Genomic DNA, 25,376 nt, shown 5'->3' on the forward strand with positions numbered 1-25,376 from the left:
TCATACACGCTATGAGACAAGGTGGAGAGGACATGGAGAGCGAGAGTCAATCATGTCAAATGTGTGTATGTTTGTGTGCACGGTGGAGATCAGATAGCCGTCTGTGCCTTTTTGTCTCGAGAGGACTCGAGAGGACCTAATAATGTGTCTGTCAGAGCAATAAGGGCAAGAAAAATAGACTTATCCTTCCACAGAAATATGCGCAGACATACACAGATTATGCTACACATGGTGGGAGGCATATTCTGATTCCAGCTCAAATGTAGACAGTAAACACACACTTTAAGATACAGTGACTGTGAAAAGGGTCATTACATTTTGAACCCGTAGATCACCCCAAACCATCCGTTTCATCTCTCCTTCCATTCACTCACCCATTTACCCTGTCTGCTCATACGCCCATCAGCGGTAATCCGCCCCATCCGACATCCTCAGCTTCGTATTTTAGCCGCATTTTGATACCCACTGGAAGGCGTGTGCCTGTGTGTGTTTAAGAGGCACATCTGAAATTCTAAAATGAATTAATGAGATGCTCGAGTGATTTACCAATTTGTGTGGATGCCTGCATGTGTTTGCACTTGAAGAGCAGACAGGAGAATGTGATGTGTCCTCCAAAAGTCTGCTTGTTGATGTGTGATACGTCTTCATTTTGCCAGCATTACCTTTGTTTCACATGACTGTACAGTCTGTGCAGCATAGTTAAGACAGACCAGACAGGTTATTGACTGTTTTTCTTCATTTCTCTCTTTGTATTTGTTCTTTTTTGCTTTTCACCCTCCTTCTTTTTAATCACATTTCCTGCCTCCCCTTATTAAAGTGTCTGCTACCTTCAATGTATCTACTTCTCTCTTAGTTGGTGTTTCTTGCTCTCTCTTTGTCATACTGTCTTTAATTTTATTTTTCTCATAGCAACAAGTATTAATTTCACAGTACTGTAAACATCATTAAGCTGTTGCGCATACATAATCAACTTAGCTGCTGGATGGATTCAGTCAGATATACAGTAAAATTAATTGCATGTTTGTTGACATTCTGAGTGTTTATTTTTTTCTGTCAAATCATATGAACTTGTTATTGTAGGGATACAAAAAAAGAAGTATGAAAAGTTACATAAAAAAGGATATCACTATGGTTGAGCTAGTCGATGATTAGCTTAACTTAGCACAGGGAAACAGCTAGCAAACACATGTGGTGCAGCACCCCGGAGTGAACGCTAATCTAACTCTTTAGTTGCTCACCTCTTCCCCACATCTGGATGATTGACAAGGTTACTTTTAAAATGTATTCCACTACAGATTACAGAATACATACCCCAAAATGCATTCCGTTAAATTACTCAGTGTGAGTAACGTAATCTGAATACTTTGGATATCTTGGATATATTGTCATGCTTTTTACAACTACATGAATGTACTATTGCTGTGTGATTTATTACTTTTACTGAAGGCTACTCGACACTGAGCTAACATTGTTAGCTGGCGTTGGCTGAGGTTAGTTCATCGACTGCTTTCAGAACTGCACACGATTATTTGCAGCTAGCAGGTTGTTAATGCTATCCATCAAGTCTAACAGTATGCAGTCTATGATAGCTCAGTGTAGCAGCCTTCAGTAATAGTAATAAATCAAACAGCAATAGTCCATCAAAGTTACTGAAGTGTCACAAAACTCAGGTAGCTCCCACAACTAAAACAAGGTAGTTACAGTAGGCTAACGTTAGTTAGAACTTACTTCCAGATGTTTCTTTTGGTTGGAGGTGGAGTCTTTTGACTCTGAGAGCAGCTTGTTTGCTGGCAAACAGATTTTGCATTGAAGACTTCTCAGACTTCTCCCATTCCTTTCTTATTTAAATAAGAAGTGGTGTCGGAATTTCCAAGTAACATATGCATTCCTGCCCCGGCTCTGTTGTGTTGGCTTCAGGTCCATTTTGTAGCTGACAGCACCAACATTAACAGGACGCTTACATTAGAGCCTCTTATTTTGTGTTTTGTTTGGGTTTCCAGCAATGTGTGGATTTACCAGAATTAGAGAAGGGATATCCTAACTTATGAAACAGGAAAAGACAGCCGTGTAATCCATTTATTTCAACAAAGTAACTGTATTCTAAGTATCCCCTTTTAAAATGGTAACTGTATCATATTTTGTATTTTAAATACGTAATGTCGGTACATGTATTCCGTCACTCCCCAACACTGCCCAAGACTTTTAAGGTGATATTTTGTGGACTTGCGAGACAAAACCTGAGCTTTTTGGAAGGTTTGGGTCCTGTTACATCTGGCACAAAGCTAACACTGCGTTTCATAAAAAGAACATCACACCAACAGTCAAACATGGTGATGGTAGTGTCATGTTTGGAGCTGCTTAGCTGCTTCAAGACCTGGGAGACTTGCTGTAATTGAATCATTAGAATCATGCATTTTCCATTGTGAATGAAATCACTATTTAAAAACAGCATTTTGTATTCACTCAGGTTATCTTTGTGACACACAAAAAACTAAGAAATCAAATAGGGTGCAGATATTTTTTCACAGCACTGCATGGGCCACCACAGTATCACCTGCAGTATATGCTTCCCTGTGTGTTTCCATGCACAAGTCTTTGCTGATCTTGAGAATAAGTACCCATGTACTCAGTTGCTAAACTAGTTGAAATTTACACATTTACTGAAATATGATTATTACTTCTTTGGTTAATATTGACATACACCATTAACAGTATTCTCAACAGCAGAATGACTTCATATGAGTTGCAAATGAGATGTGAAATTGCATTCGTAAATCTCTAATCACAATATTTGCAAAGATACAACAACAATAGACGTGGATGACACAATGGCTTCTATTTCATTTGGCTGTGTTTCTTACAAAGTCGTCGTCCATTATCCATTTTTCTCAACGTACACAAAATCTCATACAATCACTTAGACGCATCTCATCTTCTTGCTTCCTTCCTGGAAACTGGGTTAATTTACACTCACTGTGAAATATTTCCAATAAGCCTCATCTATTTTTTTTTTTTTTTTTATTATTTAAAAATTTCCTTTACAGGAAGAAAAGATTCTCATCAAAGCACTGACATGTATGTTAAGACAGAGCTATAGCCCAGGCAGTGTGTTTTCTTGGTAATATTAGGCTCACTTTTGCTCTCTTTGATCTTGTAGGCGTGGATATGGACAACATGAGGTAGGTGTCTTGGGTGTGCATGCTGTCGTTGCATGTCTGCACGCTTTCACTTACATTTATGCCCTGGTTTGCTTTCCATCTTTTTTTCTGTTTGATGCTATCAAGAAGAAAGAGCATTTACAGTACACAGTGCATGTAACTGGCTTTATAAAATATAATTTAAAAAGGCCACTACAGTACATGGAAATCTTGAAGTTAAATATATGTTTAAAAACTTTACCCACTCTTTTAAGATTCCAAAAAGTTGGCTCTTTAGACATCCTGGACATTTCTGCCACGTCCCCATTGTTAAATACATGTCATCGGTCTAGCCTTCCTATAAAGAGTCATCCAGTCACTTGTGCAGTGCATGCATTTTCAAACTCAATTTCAGCTTAAATTGAGTTCAGAAGTTATATCCGCTGCTTGATAAAACCTCATCCCCATGTTCCTACAATCTGACAGATAACATCAAATGAAAGCATATACATACATTGGATCCTGAGCTTTCTAGAGAAGCTGAATGGCAGGGCATCAGCTATCGATTTTATGTTTCTAATATAGATGTACACATTTCTGAGGGACAGCGCTGAAATACTTCCATTTTGCTTGTTTTTTATTTCCATTCACCACTTTTCTGTCCCTCTGGTAGACGCAACAACTTCTCCGACCTTCTCTGCTCCGACCTGAGGTACTCAGTCCCTCTCTTGTTTCAGTACTTATTTAATCCCTATGGGCGTCTGTCTGTTGGAGTATGGGTTTGTGGAAGTTTTAATGCAGTCAAAGTCATCACTATGAGTGTGTATGTATGTGTAGTTATGTCCTATCAAATTATCTGTTTGTGTGTGTGTGTGTGTGTGTGTGTGTGTGTGTGTGTGTGTGTGTGTGTGAAGCTTCTAACAAAGATCTGTCAATCTAACAGGAACTATCAATGGAATCTGGCATCGATCCTGGCCATGACTACTACACACAGGATTATTACAACTATGACCACGGGTTAGTACATCGCCGCACATCAAATTGTACTTCTTTGTTATACCCAGCTTGTTTTTGCACGCGTCCTTTATCGTTTTGGTGTTTTCTTTCCATGTAAATTTTGTCAGGCTTTGAAAACGTTCATATTAGCTCTAAAGTCAGGAACAATGAACCTGAGAATATCAAATTTAAAATAATGCAGTTAGCAAAAGAAAAGCTATTTAGAGCTAATCTTTCTTTTCCATGCTTTATTTTTCAACAATAGACAGGACGTACAAAAGACATTGAACAATAACAGGGGAAAAAAATACATAAATATTCAGATATGTGTGTGCATGTTGCATGTTTTAGGGTGGTGCTGTACGACTTCGCTTTCAATAGCTGATATTAGTGAGTGAGGGTAAAATAAATGGAATCACAAGTAAACAAATGCAGAACAATATAAGAGCAAAGAGCAACAAAAACACAAATCAATCAAGTTAGTTACACAGTAAAGGTTTGTGTGTAAAAGACTTAAACTATCTCTTATTTTTATATTTTGCTGGGAAAATCAAGTGCTTTCCAGATGGTGGCTCCAAATCTGACGATATTTTCCGCATTTATAATTCTATCAGTTTTGAAAACATCCCCACCACCAGCCAAAATGCAGCTCTAAACTATAACAGAGTCTCCATGTTGATGATGAACTGAACCAGAAATTTGGATTCATCTCTTTATCAGACCTGTTGCCACTGATTTTGAGTCCAGTTGTTGTGTAATTTGGTTCTTTCCCTTCCTTAAGAATGGCTTCTTGACTGCCAACCTTCCACTGAGACCATTTCTGATGAGGCTTCAGTGAATAGTAGACGGATTCACTGAAGGGCCAGTTGCATTTTTTAGGTCCTGTGCTAGTTTTTTCATTTTAAGGACAGAACTTCATAAAATTTTTAAGGATTCACTGCACACTGCCAAAATATGCCACGTTTTCAAATAATAGCTCTTCGGGAAACACATTGTCGGTGCAAAAATTTGAACAAACGGTGTGTTTTTGTTACTAATTACAAACCTAAAGATTTAAAATCAGTTCTTTGGTAAGTTGTCTGTTATGTATAGACATAACACTGGCTCATCCCTTTGTGTCAGTGCTTTTTTATGCAGTACTAAGTAAAGTTAAATATTTTTTGCCTTCCAAATCACTCCGGATACTTTATTGTTCACTTATATTGCCATATTTGGAATACTGTGTGGAAATTTGGGGAAACACATATAAAACTGCACTTCAACCAATATGTAAAATTCAAAAAAAAGCAATCAGGATGATTAATAAAGCAGGATTTAGAGACCATACTAACATCATGTTTTTGAAATTAAAAATACTGAAGTTTATGGATCTTATAAAATATAAAACTGCAAAAATTATGTACAAGGCCAGATACAATATGTTACCAGGAAATATACAGAGGATGTTCTATGACAGAGAAGGAGACTATGAATTGAGGGGGAAATTGAATCTAAGGATTCTTAAAGCACGGTCAAAGGTTAAAACCTTTTGTGTCACTATTTATGGGGTAAAACTGTGGAATAGTTTTACTATAGATCTACAGCAATGCTCAGGAATTAGTAAGTTCATGAAAATATTTCGAAAACTGATTTTGGAAGAATATGATACCGATAAAGATGATCACCCATTGTATGTATAAAAATATCAAATTATATCCAAATTATATCAGTCACGGTAGCCAAGTTTATATAGGTTCTCCTCGTGTATCGTGTGGAGTATGTGATGATGGGAATTAGGTGAATTATGTGGGATCAATAAGATGTTGAGCAGGGGTAGGAATTAATAAGTATGTTCATACTTCTTCCTACTCCTTTTCAGACCAAACATTGTTACATTATGTCAGACGATTTTGTTTTATTTCATTATATATTTTTTGTTTATCTGAACACATACGTGTGTGTGTGTATATCTACATATATATTCGTATCTGTAAATGAAAATATATGTAGTGTGTATATATTGTTTTTTGTTTTATATGTCTGAAACAAATAAAGATACAATACAATACAATACAATACAATGCTTTAATGATCAAGGTTACGTGTCTTTACGCACAAAAATCAGATGAGAGTAGCATGGCAGATCTTTACTTTGATTACACAAACATTATGTAGCAGTGGGTAATTGATAATAGGTATTGATTTGCAAATAACTGGATGTGAATAACTTATAATATTATACTTAAGTATATCCTAAGCAGCTCGTTCTCTTACTCTTAACAATATTTAAATGAAGAAGAGTGCGCGTCCAAAGTAATGTGTTGTTAAGAATCCTTATAACTCATATGTGTGGTCAATACAAACAATGACAGTAAGAAACATAGTTTTAAATAGCTCTAAATAGCATTATTATAACTGACCTTCAGATCAATGTTTTGACCTAGAAGGAGAGGTCAGAGGTCAGATGTTACATGATGTTTTAAATCTTTATACAGTACTTTCTATGTGGTAACACGCCACACTTGTAAGAATGACAATTTCTAAGTTTTAAATTTCTAACTTTTCAGTTTTAGACTAACTGATTAAGTTGACCTTGAAGATCTTGGTGGATATAAGCCAGTTTTTTAATAAATTTTAAATTATTAACTTGACCTCACTCAAAATTAATTTAAATTAATTTTTAAAAAAAACCTAATTCCTAGCATTTTTGGACAGTTGTGTCAAAATGTCTCAACCAGTCATCAAGCAGTGTTGTTACTCATAAAAGGAATCTATTACACATTACTTTTTACTTGTTTTAAAGAAATTACTTATTTTACGTATTTACTATAGGAAGTTAGTTTTTAATCTTATATATTTTCTTATATAATTTCTGTATCTAATTAGACACATGGAAGATCTTTTTTAGTAGTAGTCCATTTAAATTTTACCACAAATCTGATATCAGAGGTGATGAAAAACAGCCTTCAGATAACGTCGCAGAAAAATATTGTGCTTACTCTGATTCTGCTGTGTGGAGTGTGACGAGACATTACAGTCATGTTCATCTCTGCCTCTCTCACCCGTTGAAAATCAAGCTTTGGCTCTTTGGTTGGGCTTGGGTTAAAATCAGCTTATGCATCATTGTGAGTCTGGGGGTGTCTGGCTGCTAGCTTTGTGTTAGCGTCACAGATTATATTACAAAAAAAGAATGTATTTTGCTTTCAATGTGTTTGCAGCAGTGGCTTATTGTCTCTGGAACGAACAACCCAGTTCGCACTCTACTGGCACAATCTTATGAATTAATAGTGGCTATCTATGCTGTAGAGTGCAAATCTTTTAGACCATCATCCAACATAAGGTTTATGCCACAGCTTCCTAAGCATTGATTAAATACATTTTATGTGTCTGTAATGATGAATTCAAGAGAATCCTCAAGCTTTTTAATTAACATATTTTTAATGCAAAATTAAGTATTGTTTTTATACATGAATATTCAAAGTTGCTCTTTTACAAAAAAAAGCAAAAATAATAGTTAAGCACTATTTTTTTAAAATTACAGTTGTTTAATTAAAATTAGTTTTAATGCTTGAAAGTCCCGTGTGTCGGTTCAAATTGGGGCGTAAAAAACATTTTAGTTCCATGAATTCAATAATTTTTTGATTTAAATATGTTTTTTGAAAGATATAAAATGCTTTCTTTTTCTTGTTTTTATGACAGGTGTAATACATTTTTTAAGTACTGTATATTGGTCTAACCTTCTTCTGTTTTTTAATGTTACATAACTGCTTGGATGTATTTTACATGGTTACAAACAGCAATTGCCACAAACCCTCTAAAAGCTGCATATCTAGGTTCATTCACTAACTGCAGAATTAACACAAATTGGTGCTCTAAAAATTAACGGTAACAAGACCCACGAAGTAGCACGGCGTAATAACGAACAAAAAGGAGTTATTGAAGAGTTCACGTTTCTCACAAAAGGTTTGTGATGATATATAATCAGAAATAATCGAACATAATGCAACGACCTTTAAAATAAGCTTATACAGATAAAATTCTCGGTGTTATTTCCATGATCATGATTGTAACCACTCGGCCAGTTTCAATGTTGAACTTGCAAATACATCATTTAATTCATTAAAGAAACATTCAGTAGGTCTCATGTTTTAACAGCAGTCATTCATAGCAGCGTGAACAGAACTGTAGCAGCGGATTTCTTTCAGCTCTTATCTTTACCTGGCACTTTACTGTTTGTGGTGTTACAGAGCAATGCAGCATTTACCAACAGTGATACACAGCGGAGAAAAAAAAGTCTCCAGGAAATGAATGCGGGCAACTCTGCTATGTTCCATCTCCAACCTTTGACCGCTAGCACTGACAGGAAGGGTCCCTTACAACATATTTCCTCCTGCGTGAGTCTGGACCTCACTGTGTTCGCTTTATCCAGCTGAGTGTCATGTCAGCCACGTGGCAGCGGCTTTGACATCAAGCTGATTGCATCAGTCACACAGTGTGTTAGCTACTGTGAAATGTTGACACCGGCGACCTGCCTCATACTACGCCGCTCCTGTATTCTTCAAACTACAGGAAGCCAGGAGATTTCAGAAAAGTGATTTTGTTCAGTGTGTGTTTTGGGTTCCTTGAAGGTAAAAAGAACACAGTATATAAAAAACGCACACTTTAGTGTGTGTGTGTGTGTGTGTGTGTGTGTGTGTGTGTGTGTGTGTTATTCACACACAGAGCTTGCCATCTGTGATGCATTGTGTAATTTTTATAATTTTAGCTGCAGACTCCAGAGAACTTGATTTTCTACACCCACCTACGCACACTCATAAACGCACAGTGGAAGAACACACACACACAAATTCTCTTACGGCAAGCATCTTCATTCACTCGCACTTACAATCACTCAGATGCTCTCTTGCTCGTTCTTGCACACACGTGCATAGCATACGCGTACACACATACAGCTAATTCTCTCTGCCTAGCTTTGCAATACTGTAGCAGCTAATCAGGCAGCCAGCCGTGGAAGCAGACAATAGGCCAGATGCTGGTGGCTTAGAGCAACATCCACAAACTTGTGTCTGACTCTGTACGCACACTGGATCAGAAAATCAGACTTTGTGACCCTGTGGGACTGAGATCTAATCACTTTGTTTCGTTCACTTGCAAAAAAAAAGGCGTAAACAGTCCGCGCCAGCAAATACCGAACCAGTTCTCAGGCTTTGGATAACATTTCTCATTCCTGATTTTTGTTTTTCCACAAAATCCTTTTTTATTTATTTTTTTTACAGTATACACTTCCAAAAGCATGGTTGGCAACCTTTTGACCTTTGCTTTGAAATTTCTTGAAAATATCAGGCCAAAATGGGATTTTCTCTGCATGTGGGAATGTAGCCATCTGCTGCTGGCATGATTCTGATTGGATTTACACAGATGCAGAATATAAACTGGAACCATTTGTTGCACAGGTCTAATGTTTTGATGCTGTTTTAAAAAAAAAAAAGGAAAACAACAAAAACAACAAACTGAGCCAAATTCATGTTGCCCTCTAGTCAAGAGTGAAATACTCAATCCATAAATGCTACAGAGCAATAAGGGATTAAATCTCGCTTTTCCAAAACTGTTATTGGTGTGGGTGTTGAGCAGTGTGACTGCCGTGGAGCTGATAGGAGCTCGGTTAGGGCACCCACATAAAAAGAAATGTGAGGACAATAGAAAATGTGGAAAGATTAGCTGAATGAGAGCAGAAAATACAAATGGATTAGCTGAAGTCATGTCCAGCTTATTTTAGATGCACGTTGTATCAAAGTGACAGCTCAACCCTAAAATCATATTCACATTGTGATCTAGTCTGTCCACCTAGTGGAAACGTTCTGTATTTTTAAATCATGATCCATTTACTTTATTGTAGGAACTGCTTTCTTTCCATCTCTACATCCAATCTAAAGAAGCAGCAAGCCCAATAATATTTCCATGCTGTTTTTATTAATTTAAAAATTCTTTGCAGTCAATGACTACCCAAGGTCGAGAATCCACGGACATCTCTGCAACTACCACTCAGACCAAACCTTTAACATCATTCTTTTTCACATTGTAAAGGTGGTGATTGGCTATGCCATGTCTTGCTATTGTCTGGCAGGCTTTAGCTTCATGTGATTGTAAGAAGGTCGGGAGCATCTTACAACTATATGGATGTGTGGACTAAGTGAAGAACCAACACTTCTGTGCATTAAAAATTGATTTCATAATCTTTTAGTAAGGGAGAGCCCAGTTCCAAATACATTTTAACTGCCTATTAAGAAACTGAGTCCTCCATATCAATATGGATCTCAACAAATTTCAACAAACATGTCCAAAATATGATGACAACTATCATTTTTTTCAGTTAGTGAACACGTACAGCCTGCAGTACTACCTGTGTACAAATGAGATCACACACTGACTCATCATTTACCATTTGGAGATCCACCAGTGACCCAGTTTGGTTCATTTAGGTTCTGACACATAGCTACAAAAATACTATGAAGCGCTGGCAGTGACTGATGTTGGTATCTTGATGCTGCAGAAGACATTTCTCTGACTCATGTGACTACTGCCCCCTAGTGGCCACAGGAGGCAGGGGGATGAGTGATAAAGGGTGAAACGATTGAAGGGAAGACAAGAGTTAAAGACAGAGGGGAAAGTAGGGGGAAAGACTCCTCAGATAAAAGAAGGAGACTTGCCTTTGAGTAATATGTTTGTGTGAACACTTCTGTTTGAGTCTGCAGTTTAATAATTAAAATCCTATCATTGAGAGAAAGAGAACAGTTAAGATACACTACCTTAGCGTTCAGGGGCCATACTGTTGGTCTATGTATTACCCAACCTTTCTCCTCTGACCCCCCTCCATTTTTCACTCATTCTTTCTTCTTTCCCTTTTATCTCTTAAAACACCTCTACCTCCTTCTTCTCTCCCCCTCACCCATCTGTCATCCACGTGCCTTTTCCATTTGTTTATTACTTTGCTACTTAATGTAATGGGAGGGCGACTTCTCACCGGTTGACTGTAAGCAGAATGATTACACAGGGCAACATTTCTGCACAGCTCTCTAAATGAAGCCAAAGGACTTGGAGCACATTTGTTACTTTAATCACACTGGGACATATTGTTTTCAGAATGGCATTTGAAAAGATGTGCTTTTTGACCCACTGGCTCCCTGAGTTGCTTGCTGCAGGGCACGGAGCCTAAGTAGTGATACACAACACGTTTTTTTCGGTCGATGGAGTCAGGCAGCGCTCCCGGCAACAGGCAACAAAGAGAGACAAAAGGGGGAAAATCGATTGCAGTGTTTTCTGCTAACAAAATGTCTCCTGGCAACAAAATGCTCCTTTTGTGATTAAGGCAGCTTTGCCTAGGAAAGTCATTAGACGCCGCTTATCATTGGCATGAACCACAGTGTGGCCCTATGTGTTATCGCTTTAAGTGTCTGCGAATAAGCACTAGCCAAGTTCATCAGTTTTGTCTGTAAGCAGCTTTCTCTCCTATCTTTACTTCTGATTGGCTGAAGCTGCACAGTGGATTCTGTTTGCTTATTAATATAGCCAACAATAAAAAAAGAAGCCTCCAAATAATAACTTAAAACTCAGTATAGGCTCAACTTACTCTGCATATGTGCCTATTGATTGTAGCTTACGTGTAACATCCTGGTATTTCCCCCCCTCCCTCTGATTTTTTTATCCAGGTACGACCTTCCTCAGTACGGCAGCCGCAGGAAGCTGATCTCGCCCTCTGGCCTCTATGATGAATACGGAGAAGTCGTTGTTGACGATGACGGCAGCTACTACTACAGCCCACAGGAGTCTGATGGAGAGGTAAATGCAGGAAAACAGAATGCAAAGGGAAACGCTGGAGAGCAGATTATACAGGCTGGTAACAGAGTCCGTAATATTTTCACGATATTCTCAAAAACAGAGAATAATGAACCTACAGTTACACAGTTAGTTGGTGTAACTGTAGAGAATTGGTTAAAGGAATAGTTCAACACTTTGAGAAATGCTATACACTAGTGTGCTAAAGTGCAGTACTGCAATACTTAGATCTTCTTTGGACATTGGCTGCTTTTTTACTCATGTTCATTCCAGTGTTTGTATCTGATGATTTTCAGAGTAAGAGTTCGTTAACACCGACCTATAAATCATTCGAGCATAAATAATACACCTAACTCAAGGGATGAACTGGTGTAGTGTCCACACAGAACTTAGCAACAAGCTCGTTTTAAATAGCATATTTCGCTTCTTTGTTACTATCAGTCTGTTGCACAATCACATAATTTATTCCCTTTTCTTTGGTTTCCTCTGCCAAAAATGCCCAAATTACCCAGTTTTGTAGTCATTTTGCACCAACAGTGTGATTCCCAAAGAGCTAAAATGTCTCAAGGGAACAGTGCCTGTCAAGAAGCCATTATTATGTAAGAAAATTGGGAGAAAAGCTTGAAGTAAATTTTCCAAGAACTAGATTGAATAGAATAGATAAAATTAGATGATAGAAGAGGGAGCCAGGGAGGAGAGGAGAAAGCTACAACAGCGAGCGTCTACAGTCATCTGTAAAACACCGTGGAGGCTCTGTCATGGTTTGCGGGTGCATTTCAGCTAGTGTTGTTGGGCAGTCGTCCCCAACCCCCGGGCTGGGGACCGTTACGGGTCCGTGAGTCGTTTGGTACCAGGCCATGAGAGTCGAGGCTCGGGTGTGAAATTTATGGTTTTCAGGGGTTTTATTGTTAACTCGGTTTCCCTGGGTCTTTTCCCGCGTTGTAGTTGTGTGTCTTATTTTGAAAGAAATATTTGTGTTACCATAGCAACCAGAGAGCATTAAGGGGGAGATGCGGCGCATTTCAGGAGGACGCTGCTAATAAAGTTACACAATTACGCGGTGAATTTGCGTTTAGTATTATATTTACAATATACCACAGTTTTTCTCTTGGTTATATTTTTTATTTGGGTGTATTTATCCGCCACACCTTAAAAGCCGGTCCGTGAAAATATTGTCTGACATTAAACCGGTCCAAGGCGCAAAAAACGGCTGGGGACCGCTGGTGTTGGAGATCTTGTCAAAACAGAAAGTCAGAAAAGTCAGATTTAGATCCACTATTGAAATACCATTTGGAAGGATTTCTGATCGGCAGTAACTTCAATTTTCTGTAGTGCAGACAGTGCAATAAAAGTCATGGACTGGCCTCCCTAGAGCCTGGACCCTAACATTACAGAATCTGTGTGGGATCATCGTGACAGAGAACAGAACAAAGGGCAGCCAACATCCAAAGAAGAGCTTTGAAATATCCTCAACACAGCCTGGAGAACTATTCCTGAAGAAATAAGTTATAATAAAGCTTGCCTAAGAGAGTTCAGGCTGAAGAATAAAGGTGTTCATACCACATAATGACTCTTAAGATCATTAGTATTCCTGCATATGTTTGCACATGCAATAAATCAGCGCATCAGAAATGAAGGGTGGCTCAAGATTTACAGTGACTGAAAGCAGAAAGATTGAAACGGGAGGAATTAGCTAGAAAGACAAACACTGTACAGCATTATCCTAAAAAGAAACCCTAATTCAGGCTCTTCTCATCTCAGATGGCAATGTGTGTTTGGCCCATATTTGCAAGCGCTAAAAGTAACGCAGATTAGGCCTGTATGTGGATGCTATTTGGGATCTGTCTGTTAATCCTAAATGTTCAGCTATCCTTTTAAGGTTGCAGTACATCCTTTTTTATTTTTGTTACAATGTACTACATAATGGAATGTGACTATTCATATTGAAAGCATGCTGTAAAGTTAATATGTAGTGGTTGCTCGTTATGGTCAAATGTTAGTGTTATCTAACTTGTTTTTGGACTAATGTCATCATTGCACCAGGTGAGGAGAAAAGTTCAAGGAGACAAATTAGCTCCACACCCTTCCCACCTTCAGGCTCAAACTATTCCAGCCCTGAGAAAGACCCACGGACACGTGAGAACTGAGGATGACAAAAAACAAGAAGGCAGTACAACTGCTAACACTAAACCTAAGAGCTCGAGCGTGGCTACCAGGTTGCAGGCTTTGATGCGAGTGAGTACGGCGCTGTCCTCTGCAGGGAAAAAGTCTGGACAGCCTCCTGCCATTCACCCTCCGTGGAACAAAGCCAGAATTGGACCGATAGAGGAGGGAGGCCGAGGAAGAGAAAAAGTGGAGGGAAAAGCGGGAGGAGTGAGAATTGGGTTTGAGAATGGGGGAGCAGGGAAGAGGGAAAATAAAAGGGTAGGCAGAGATGAAGCAGTAGAAATAAGGAGGGAGAGGGGAGGAAGAGAAGAAGTAGAAACATGGGGGAGAAACAACAGAGGTGGCGGCTCAAACAATGCAGTTGGAGGAGGAGGAGGCATCAGGCCAGAGCACAGGGGACGGCTCCCTGGACTGTTGTCCTCTGGCCAGTCTTTCAGCCGGGATGGCAGCATGGTCATAGATGGGAGTTATTTCCAGATGTCCACTGAAGCAAGCAAACCCCCAGCAATGGAACAAAAGCTGAGCGGGGCCCTCAGTCTTATCTCCCTAGCCAGAAGGCTCCAGGGACCAGCCAGGGTGGGAGGTGGACAGTGGAGCAATGGCGAAAGCTGGGACACAGGGAAGATGGATGGCTCCATGGGAGATATGAGCGTTTCTGCTTTAGTGTCTAAGGGAGCCACAGGAGAGGAGGGGAGGAGGTGGGAGTTCGGAGAGCCGAACAGCTCCATTGAGGGATGGTGGAGAAAAGAACAAAGATTTCGCGGCGGTGTTCAAAGTGATTCGGAAACAGGAAGTGGCAGCAAAGAGTCTCTGTCGGAATTCAGTTTCTCAGACGCAAGCAGCCACACGTTACGTGTCCCGGCAGAAACAGACGAGGCCGAGTATGACACAGAAACAGAAAAAACTGAGTCCGACTCAGGAAACGCAAAGGAAGAGGAAAGCCAAGATGAGCTGGGAGAGTGGTCTGAGTCTGAGACGGAAGATGAGAGGAAAAAAATGAGTAGAAAACCGGCAAAAAGACACGTTAGTGATAGTTCTGTGAGCAGCAACAGCAGGAGTCATAAAAGCAGAAGCAGTAGAGGGAGCTTTAGAAGGGAACGCAGCAGCAGACGGCGAGACCGGAGCGGCAAAGAGACTGATAGAAAGAGCAGCAGGGACTCGGAAAGTTCTAGACATTCGCGTTCAACCGTTTCTAGTTCCAGGCCCAAAACTTCCAGACGGCCTTCACGTGAAGCAACAGAGCCAGAGAGTGAAGAAGAGAGCGAGGAATCTGAAGAAGAAGAGGTAAAAAGTGCTGGATTGGGAAAGCCGTCAACGAGCAGGCAAGCTTCCAGTCACACCCAGTCAGACATCAGCTCAGGCCCGACGGACAGCTCGGACGACTTGTCACCAATCATGGAGGACAGCGAAGAGGATGAGGAGGAGGAGAAAAGCAGCGACCACGATGGGGAAGAAGGCGAAGATCCCAAAGATGAAGAAGAGGGGGATTTGGGAGTCAGCTGAGCCGAGATTAAATTCTTTGCCACTCAGTAAGGTCTGGGGTGAAAATGCTTGGATTGAGAGTGAAGTCATTACCTGAGTGGAATTTATAACTTTAATCTCTCTCTTTTTTGTGTTTTCTTGTTTGGCGTGATTTACATCCACTGTAATTTAAAGTGTCGGCATGTCCTCTGCTGCCCTCTCTGACTGTCTCTCTTCTTCTTTTTTTCTTTCTTTCTTTGGCTTGTAACTTTAATCCCCCTTTTTTCCCCAGTTAGCCTTTCTCTCGTCTTCGTGAAGTGCTTTTCTGCTTTACATCTACAGTTTTTTTTCCCCCCTGAGCCGACTTGTCTCGTTTTCCGATTGTGAAAGCTCCCACTTCGAGCTGATTGTTTCTCTTATGCTGCTACGGCTCAGAGATTATTTACTGACCTCTCTTTGTTGCACTTAAGGTTTACTCAAGCTTTTTTTCATTAGTCATTTCTCTTTCTTTGCTCATTCTTCTGCTAGCAGTCAGCTCTTCCAGCAGCGTTTACCAGCAGGAAGAAAAGATGCTTTCTTTGTTATGGAGAACATGTACTTTCTTCTATACAATGAAGGTTCTTTAAATCTTTAAGGGTTACATGGTGTGTATGTGTGTGTGAACATGTAGCAGTGTTGACCCTGACCTACTATATTATACTTAAATAATTTAGTTTTGTGTTCTAAAAGATTACATCCAAGACCAACATGTGCTATATTTCCAAAATCATTTCCCCATTTCAGTTTTTTTCATTTAAAAAAACACAAAAAACCTCATCATTAGATGATCCAAAGGCCGGTTTGTTGAGTCACACTGCTGACATGTCTTTGTATTTGCAGTGAGTCAAAGTGTTTTTTTTATTGTTGCTCATTTTCTCACTTTAAAATGAAAAAATGTTTATTTTAACAGCAATTAAATCAAAATCTTTACAAATGACATGGAAATGTTGGGTCTTCTGACCAGAGAAGGTTTGGCATGTCTTCAGTCTGGTGTGTAGATAGCCTTATTTCCATATAAATACATATATCAACTGAAATACAACCCCAGTTCCATAAATGTTGGACTGTTGTGTGAAGAATTTAAAGTTGATGGCAGCAACAGTCCCAACTTTAACCCCTTTTTTTAGTCAGAGGAGAGCAGTTTCTGGACATTTCTTGTCTGGTAAGTGAAGCTAGCTCCCCAACAGTCCAGGGTCTTATTTGTCATAGTTTTCCTTTATGTGCCAAATGTTTCCCGGTTGGGGAAAACTCTGGATTGCAGGGAGGCAAGTTCAGCACCTCAACTCTTACAAACCCATATTCTTGTAATAGATGCACTATGTGGTTTAGCATTGTCTTGCTGAAATATGTAAGGCCTTCCCTTAAAAAACAACACCATCTCAGACTTTCGTTCCTATTGTCACCTAGTGTGTGTTCATGGGTTATTGTGATTGTTTATTTCTGATATTTTGAGTCTTTACTAGTGCTGTCAGCGTTAATCTCATTAAAACCACGTTAACGCCATAACCGCATTAATGTGGCAAATCTCCGTTGGCGAGTTAACGCAGATCGCCCCGTGCATGGGGCTGCTCGGCGCTAATGCGATAACAAGCTAACCACGCTAACGCATTGACGCAAGGATGCAGGTTTTTGAACTGAGCACTGATATCAAACCAGATGGTGATAGTCCTCTTTAGTCCCAATGATGTGGCCATCCAGTCCCACTTAATCTAATCAGTTACAAGATTTTCATCTAGCTGCTCCTTTTTTGAATCACTTACATTTCCAGGCTTTTGTTGCTGTCGTTCCAACTTTTTTGAGTTGCTCCCATCAAATTCAAAGCGAGCTAATTTATGTCTCAGTTTAAACAGTTTTTTGTTTTTTTTAATTCCATTTATTTTCTGTGTTCTATTATAAATAAAACATGGGTTTATGAGATTTGGATATCACTGCATTCTGTTTTGATTTACATTTTATACAGTGTAACAACTTTTTTGGAATCAGGGTTGTGGAATTCGTCCTTTGGCCATTTCCGACTATGAGAGAACTCTGAATGCAATGTAACCTAAACATAAATGCTATCAATGTTCACAGTTAGTCAAATCATTTATTATTAGTTATAGATTTTACCCAGCATTTTTTAGGATGTCTTCCTAAAAGACTGTATTAACCCAGAAAGCCACTGTGCTGATATTGTAACACATCGTCTTCCTAGCCCATCACACAATGCTGTTCTGTCAGATACCGCTTCTGTCACAGAGAAACACACAAGGTGTCCTTTGGTGTAGCTGCCTTGATGCACTGGCAGCGGTAGCACTGGATGCTGAGAGATAACTGTCCTCTTTTAAAAAGCAACGCATAAATAAATCACAGTGTCTCTGTCAGCCAGCGGGCCATGTCCTGTTTGGAAGCTTTGTACTTTGCACTTTTTGTTTTGCTTGATTTTCACTCGCCGAATAGTTCTTGCTGTTGCTTTTACCTCCTGCTTATTTTTCAGACATTGTAAACTATTCAAGTTAAAACAAGGCCGTCCTTTACAAGCGCCCATACTGTACATAATGAGTTGGGAGTGGGACCTCTCTCGGTTTTGCCCCAGTATTGCCACCGAATGCATCACAGCAGGGATGCCATTGGATACCTTGTGCTTCTCTACAAGACACCAGCAGCTTTGACACCTTGGGAATGAGACCCAGGTGGTTGTTACAACTTGTAGTAACACCTCTGTTAGTTGTGGGAATAACTGTTTGTTAAATGGATGCTAATATCATCACCGGTAAGTCTCTGATGCTCACAAAGGAAGCTGTTTAATGTCGTGAAAGGCTTTAATCCTAGTTTGTACGCCTAAATCAAACCAAACCTTGGAAATGAAGCTTAAAATCATAAATCAAGAATACTTATGTGGGTCAAACATAGTCAGTCTTTATTTTTGAAAAAGATTAGATCATGGAGATACGCCATCACCCTGTCAACTTTTTACACATCCTTGCAAAGCTGCTGGTGCAACTAAAAGTACTTATTTCCCAAGGGTTTGCTACAGCAGATGGGTAAACAGACTTGATTTGGTACAGTTCTTCCTGAGAAAGCCTTCCTATTTATCCAGGCTTGGGGACTGGCAGAGGAAGTACACTAGCTTTTGACACCCCCTGAGGCTGGGTTTGTATCTCCTCCTGATCTCAAACCAGAGACTTTTTGCATGTAAGGCAAATGTGTTCAATGTCGACACCACAGAGGCACTCGCTGCTAGTGAGAGAAGGAAGAAGGAGTGCATTATTCTCCAAAATGCCTTTAATTTCAGTTTTAAACTTTCGATGGCCTTTTGTGAGTAGATATGTGAACTGTGTGAAGTTCCCCAGTGCACACCACAATACATCATCAGGGTAACTACTCAGTACAGTTCACCGAAGGAGTTTTGAGGCATTATCGAAAAAGCACTTTGAGGCAGACAGCAGATGTTCACTTTTTGTGCTTTGTATCATCACTTTTACGATTCATTTCTCTTGCCTCAATGAAACTCCCAAGGTCAGCAGTTTAAAGTCACATTATTGATGTGTTTCTCTCAGCAGGGCAGCAGAAAACGTCGGGTCAAGTTGGTGTTTGACCGAGAGTACGAGACCAGCTCCACGGGTGAGGAAAGCGCGCCAGAAACCCAACGTGGGCGCTTGTCCTCCACCCACAACAGCCAAGTCAACGTTAACGGGAGCATCTACGTGGCCCAGAATGGCTCCATCATCCGCACCCGACGCTCAGTAAACACCACAGGGCCCACGCAAACCACTACTACGAACAACAACCTCAAACTCCCCTCTCCTATCTTCAGCTCAAGGCTGGCAAAGCACTTTAAAAAACTAGACAAAATGGCTGCCACACTGGAAGAAAGAGTTCCCCTGAACAGCTTCAGAACGACGCTGGACGGCGGGTGCAACACACTCCGCACTTTCCAGAGCTCGGGAACGGTTGCCACCACGACAACCACGTCCTCTTTCTCCAATCCTGACAGCAAAACGCTGAATGTGTTCAACACGCGACAATCCAGCGTTTCTTCAGGGTCAACCAGCACCAGCAACGCAGGCCCTGAAAGCGTGGCGTCGAAATCGAACCTGCTCAAAGTGGCACAGGAAGGCACGGAGCAGTCCCAGAGCACAGCGGAGAGAAACGAGTCGGAAGAAGGCGAGAGAGAGTCCAAGGTAGACGGCAGTAACGACGACACGGACGGACTCGTCATCAGAGAGCCGCTGGAGTGCCCGAGTGACAGAACGCAGTCGGACGAGGAGGAGTTATGGATGGGGCCGTGGAACAGCCTTCACATACCCATGACCAAACTCTGACTGAACGCTACGCTACTGTGCTCGTCCCATATTGCCAAGATCACTGAAACATTGAGACATGATTTCTGTTCATTAGTTGTGGAACTAACAGGGATGCTCCAGGTCAATTGGAAGAAATCTAATTACATGATTTGCTAGTCTGTTGTCTGTGATGGAAGATTCCTCACATATCAGCCAGTAGAACTTTATTTTATTTACATTCAGAGAAGTGATGGAACTATATTTGAAGCAAAAACAGAACAAATTCATTGGCGTTTAATTGGTTATTTGGATTACTTATTAAATGTCACTTTTTTGTACCTTCTCCACTGAAACTGACCTGATTTCAGAGCTGCAACACCTTTAGAAAACTGGACCTAAACTGAGAGGACTTATATTTCTACTTTGATAGCAGAGGCAAAGGTGCGTGAACTTTTTAATGGCCCTTTAAGCGACTGGTGTCTGTATGGAACTGAGTGACTCATTCAGTATTACGACTACTGACGCAACTCATCTTGAATTTGCCTGACATGTTTCATTAACACATGAAGTCGTGTATTGTTCACACTTGCCTTTTTATCCTTGTAAAGTTGCTTAGCAGACTTTACCCAAATAAAATTCCAGCCATTGAAATGTGGTTTCGCTAACTTGATGATATGCTGCTAAACCCCAAGCTGTAACCTTGAAGGCTGGAAAAACAGGAGCCAAGGTTCAACTTCAACACCCGCCTTTTTAAATTGGTTAGTTTCCTGTCACGGACACGGCTTTTTAGCGTAGTCCACAAATTTTCAATAGAGTTGAGTTTTTGGGAAGGCTATTTCAGCAGATTAATGTTAGCCTGCTTTTTTCATTCCAAAATTAGTTAAGTGTGTTTGGTATCATGGTCCTGTTGGAACAAGATTTAACTATCTAGCTGCTGATTTTTGGTGAAGTGAAGACTTTGGAGGGACTACACCTCCTTCATTGTTCCATACACCTTCTGCAGTGTACCAGTAGGACGGGCAGCAACACACCGTTGGTCCAGTGTGCTCAGGTTTGAAAACCTTTGACATATATTTGTTTCCTTGGAGCCATTCAAGGAGCAGACTTGATGAAACAGGTTTCAGATCCTCAAGATTTTCATATTAAGATATGGAATTTAATTGTATTGAAGGCCAAATAAAAATCAACAATACTTTTGACAATTAGGTTCAATAAGCTCACAGTGGCGTTGTCTACTCTTCTCTTTGGTCTCTAAGCAAACTGCATAGGGATTAAAGCACATACTCTGTTTTCCTTAAAAGCTCCGTCTTAACTAATTTTACAAGGATTTTCATCACCGCTGTTGTATGGGCAACCGGCCTGGAAGCATTTAGGGTTTTTGGATAACCGAAATTCGGAACAGTCACTAAAACAGCATCTTTCAATAAATTAGGTAGAAGCTGTGCATGTAAAGTCAAAACCTCTGCTTTTTGCCAACAGGCACTTCAGCCTAGCTTCACCCCCTGTAGAGTGATATGTTAAATTCCCAATTTGAGATATGAAAATTACCGCCTTGTCTTGTAGTGAATACCTGTTACCTGATGTTATGGGGTTGGTGCTTTTTGGAATGTTTTTATTGGAACTTCTAAAAAACAATACATCCCACTGTGTGGTACAGCTTATTCGATACGTTCTAGCATTTTATTAGCCGAAGAGCTAATGCTTTGGTTGGCAGCATTGGGTCTGTATACAGACTATGAGCATTTGGATTTGGAAACCAGACTCAAATATTTCAAAGAAGTGCAGTTTGTTGCTGCAGTTGTTTTAATTTTTGACTTGAAAGCAAGTAAAAAGGACATTGTGGTGATTAGTAACCGTTGGTTAGGTCTTAAGAGCAGCAGTTCCCATTTGAAGATGCACCTACAAGCTAAGCACAGCATCTCCACAACATAAAGAAAGCAGGAGAATCAAGCCAAATGAAACTGCTAGAGTTAATTTTAAGCTTGGCTAAAGCTGTCACACCGAGGGACAGTTAACGAGGTGGTGGTGGAGATTTGGGGTTCAGGGGTAGATGCAAACTCACAGCAACGTTATAGTGAGGAAAGATGATTATACGGCAACTATAACATACTTTAAAGAGTTTTTAATGATTTTATTTAAAATGACCCCTTGAAAAAAGGACTTAAAATAAGAGTTAATTTTATTCTTGCTTAAACAAGATCAATATCACTTAAACACCTGTCTAATAAATATGAAAAAAGACCGATATGCCTCCTTCCTGCTTAGCAGCAGTCAAAAAAAGAAGGTTACAGCTTTGTCCCAAACTTCTCAATTTCACATATTTTATAAATTAATTAAAAGAAAAATGCTAATTACTAAAGTTCATGGATGCAGTTTCCAGTCTTCATGCCTTTCTCTTATTGATCTTCTCTTGCAAGAAGGCATATATTGCCAAAAGTGTAAAACCAAAGCTTTAATTTCATGAACAAAAAAAAACTTCTTCTGCGCCATTAATAGTTAATTAAATTTCATTTAAACCGATATTGATCAGAAGATACTGAAAGAAGAGATTCCTTTTAATTATAATTCCACACTACCATAGGAAATCTGCTTAACTTTGCACATGAAGCCCTCTCCTTTATCAAAGTTGCTCACAATAAGGCTGGAGGAAACTTTTTAATTGTGAACTGCATACAGTTTTATTTGAAGTCTTGAAAGACTGGGATCATTAAGCTCCAGAATTACCGGGGTTTAAAACTTTCACCTTTAATTGGATGACCACATAATTTTGCATTAAGGAAATCAACAGAGGGTGCAGTACGGGTGGTGATATTTGAAACTGTGTGCTCCTTATTACCTGGAATTAGTGGAGTGTACCAGAGTCATATTTTAAACAGTTTCTGGAAGGAAGGGCACATCTGAGCAGCTAACACTGATTCAACAAAATTGATTGTTAAAATTTTCACCGATTCCGGAGGCCACTGTTTTACTGGAGAAGACAGGCTGAACGTGGCTTATTAAGCTCTGACAGAGCAACCAGAGATTTGATTAGTAGCTGGAACATTGTGAGACAGAACATTTCATCCCCAAAACAAAGTGAGTCATCATGTTTGCTTAATTATAAAATGCTCAAAACATCTCTGACAGGTTACAAAGAAGCTGGCTTTAAACTCTCACAGGCCATTTTATTTTGTACACTTTGCCATTATTGGGTTGGACCCTGTTTTCTATCAAATCTGCTTTAATTCTTCATGGTATGGATTAAACAAGGTGCTGGAATCCTTAGTCCATATTGACACGATAGCATCACACAGTCGGACAGATGGGCACACTGGGGTCATAAAAAGATGGATGTGGTCAGCAACAATGCTCAGGTAGGTTATTCCTACTAAGGGAATATTAGGAAATATTACTCACATCATTACATCACCACCAGCAGGCTGAAGCACTGATACAAGATTGGATGGATCCATGCTTTCATGTTGTTTATTCCAAATTCTAAACTGAATGTCACAGCAGAAATTAAGACTTAGTACATCAGGTAACATTTTCTCAATCTTCTATTGTTCACTTTCACTGAGCCTATGTGAACTGTACTCCGTTTCCTGTTGTTAGCTAGTACCCAGTGTGGTCTTCTGCTGCCCTAACATTCAGAGATGCTCTTCTGCATAGAGTTACAAGTGGTACTCCAAGCAGTCCGGCCACGTTTTTTCTAACCTTTGGCATCAAAAACACATTTTTGCTCAAAGAACTGCTGCTCATTGGATATTTTCCGTTTTTTGGACCATCCTCTGCAAACTCAGATTAGAAACTCTAAATCTCTACCATTCAACGAGAAAATTAGAAAATAAATAAGATAAATAAGATCCGGACATGTGTCCATCCATGGTCATTGAAGATGGACTACAATCAAGTGGAAAATTGCCACGTGGTCTTATCAATCTCAAAATGCATAACAGTTTCTAGAAATCCTGGATACGCCCTCCTCTGGACATAAGAAAGAGATCAAAGTATTTCCCATTTTTATTGTGATTCATATGACAAAAAATAAAATCCACCGATTACCATCCATTTAAAGTAAATTCAAGTAAATAGACAAATGTTCACTTGACAGTCATGGCATAACACAGAGAGCGGATGTTAAAGTGTATAGTGGACCACTTATGGAAAGTGCTAACAATCAAAACATAGCTTGACAGCATACACGTGGATATAATGAATACACCAAAATGTAAAATAAAGTCTCAAATTGTCAGATTTAGTCCACAGTTATGGAAAATAAAATGCTGCTGCATACTGCAGAATAACATGCCATAAGTATGAATAATACACTAAATATTTTACAGTAAAATATTTCTTTACATATCTAAATACGTTTGAGTAAAGTCAGGGCAGTAGAGTTCACCCTCTCACATACTGAAATAAATAAACAAACACTAATAACTACTTACAGGAACTTACGCATAAACAACACAAATGCCAACCAGGGCTTCACATTCAAATAAATAACTTCAAACACACATTTGTCTCAGGTTAAGAACAGTTACATTCAGAAACGAGGTCTAGAGGTTAGAGAAAAAAAGGAAACAAGATGTGGTGGTGTTATAACTCAGATTTAAAACTGAAAATGTCCCTTCCTGTGTGGAATCACTGTGGATTTCACACGCTTATTAGAGCTGATATCGCTTTCATCCAGGCATGTAGTTGTAATGACCATTTCGTGAAAGATTAGGTTTTGCTTCGCGTAATGGCTTTTTTTTTTTATCCAAAGTTTAAATTAGAAACGGTTAGAGTAACAAAAGCCTGACTGGATTAAAGGATTGCAGCTTAATTATCACCGATATAGAGTTGTGGTTTCTGGGATCACAGTCTCATCTACCTTAAATATCATACGCCTTAGGTCCCACCCTACTCCCTTACTCCCAACAAAACATAATCCATGCATGTGATTAATATTAATCAGGTCAAATTTAACCCATTAATTGATGGTCACAAGTTGAAAGTATGAGTTAAAGTGGAACATGTCAGTCGTTTGTAGGTATTAAAAAGATGAAGAATAACAGATCTTCACTATTGCACTAAAACTATAACTCATTACTTGGCATTAAGCCTTTTTTGAAAGGTTTTTAAGCTTCTTTAAACAAATAATTCTAGTTTGTTAAATTTTTAGTATTCTGGAATATTGGTAAAAAAAAATGATTCCATTTTTATAAAAGTAGGATTTATAATAAGCCTAAAGCTGAGTAAGCAGGAATGAATTGAAACAGCTTTCAATAAAGAGACTCAAAAGTGATTTTTCTGAGTGAAAATTTTAAATGGAGAAATAAAATAACCCTAATACAGCAGGTCTGTGTTCTTGAGTCTTGATGATGGACTTGATTTTGTGTCACGGCTCCTTTTTGGGTAATAATCAAGATGTATCATGTCGTTTTACATCTTAATGTTATTATTTTTTAATGTATATTTGGTAACGTCATTAACCAAATGGGAGGAAGTAAAATAAAAAGTTACTATTAGTCCT

At 39.4% G+C, this 25,376-nt stretch overlaps 1 protein-coding gene across 1 annotated transcript in view; it reads left to right on the plus strand.

Moving 5' to 3' along the window:
* The window catches only part of LOC146703150 (protocadherin-15-like), a 230,776-nt gene extending 211,568 nt beyond the window's left edge, over nt 1–19,208 (plus strand). The window contains exons 35-40 of the mRNA XM_085466271.1: nt 3,158–3,179; nt 3,811–3,849; nt 4,081–4,154; nt 11,819–11,948; nt 13,989–15,640; nt 19,151–19,208. Of these exons, the coding sequence (XP_085322397.1) occupies nt 3,158–3,179; nt 3,811–3,849; nt 4,081–4,154; nt 11,819–11,948; nt 13,989–15,614 (1,891 nt within the window). The 3' untranslated portion in view covers nt 15,615–15,640; nt 19,151–19,208. The remainder of the gene's footprint in view (nt 1–3,157; nt 3,180–3,810; nt 3,850–4,080; nt 4,155–11,818; nt 11,949–13,988; nt 15,641–19,150) is intronic.
* Nucleotides 19,209–25,376: the final 6,168 nt, after the last annotated feature.

This window comes from Copadichromis virginalis, linkage group LG8 (genome assembly GCF_057382275.1).
Source record: "Copadichromis virginalis isolate Kocher_CV1m ecotype Utaka linkage group LG8, C_Virginalis_male_GT1.1, whole genome shotgun sequence".
Taxonomy (NCBI): domain Eukaryota; kingdom Metazoa; phylum Chordata; class Actinopteri; order Cichliformes; family Cichlidae; genus Copadichromis; species Copadichromis virginalis.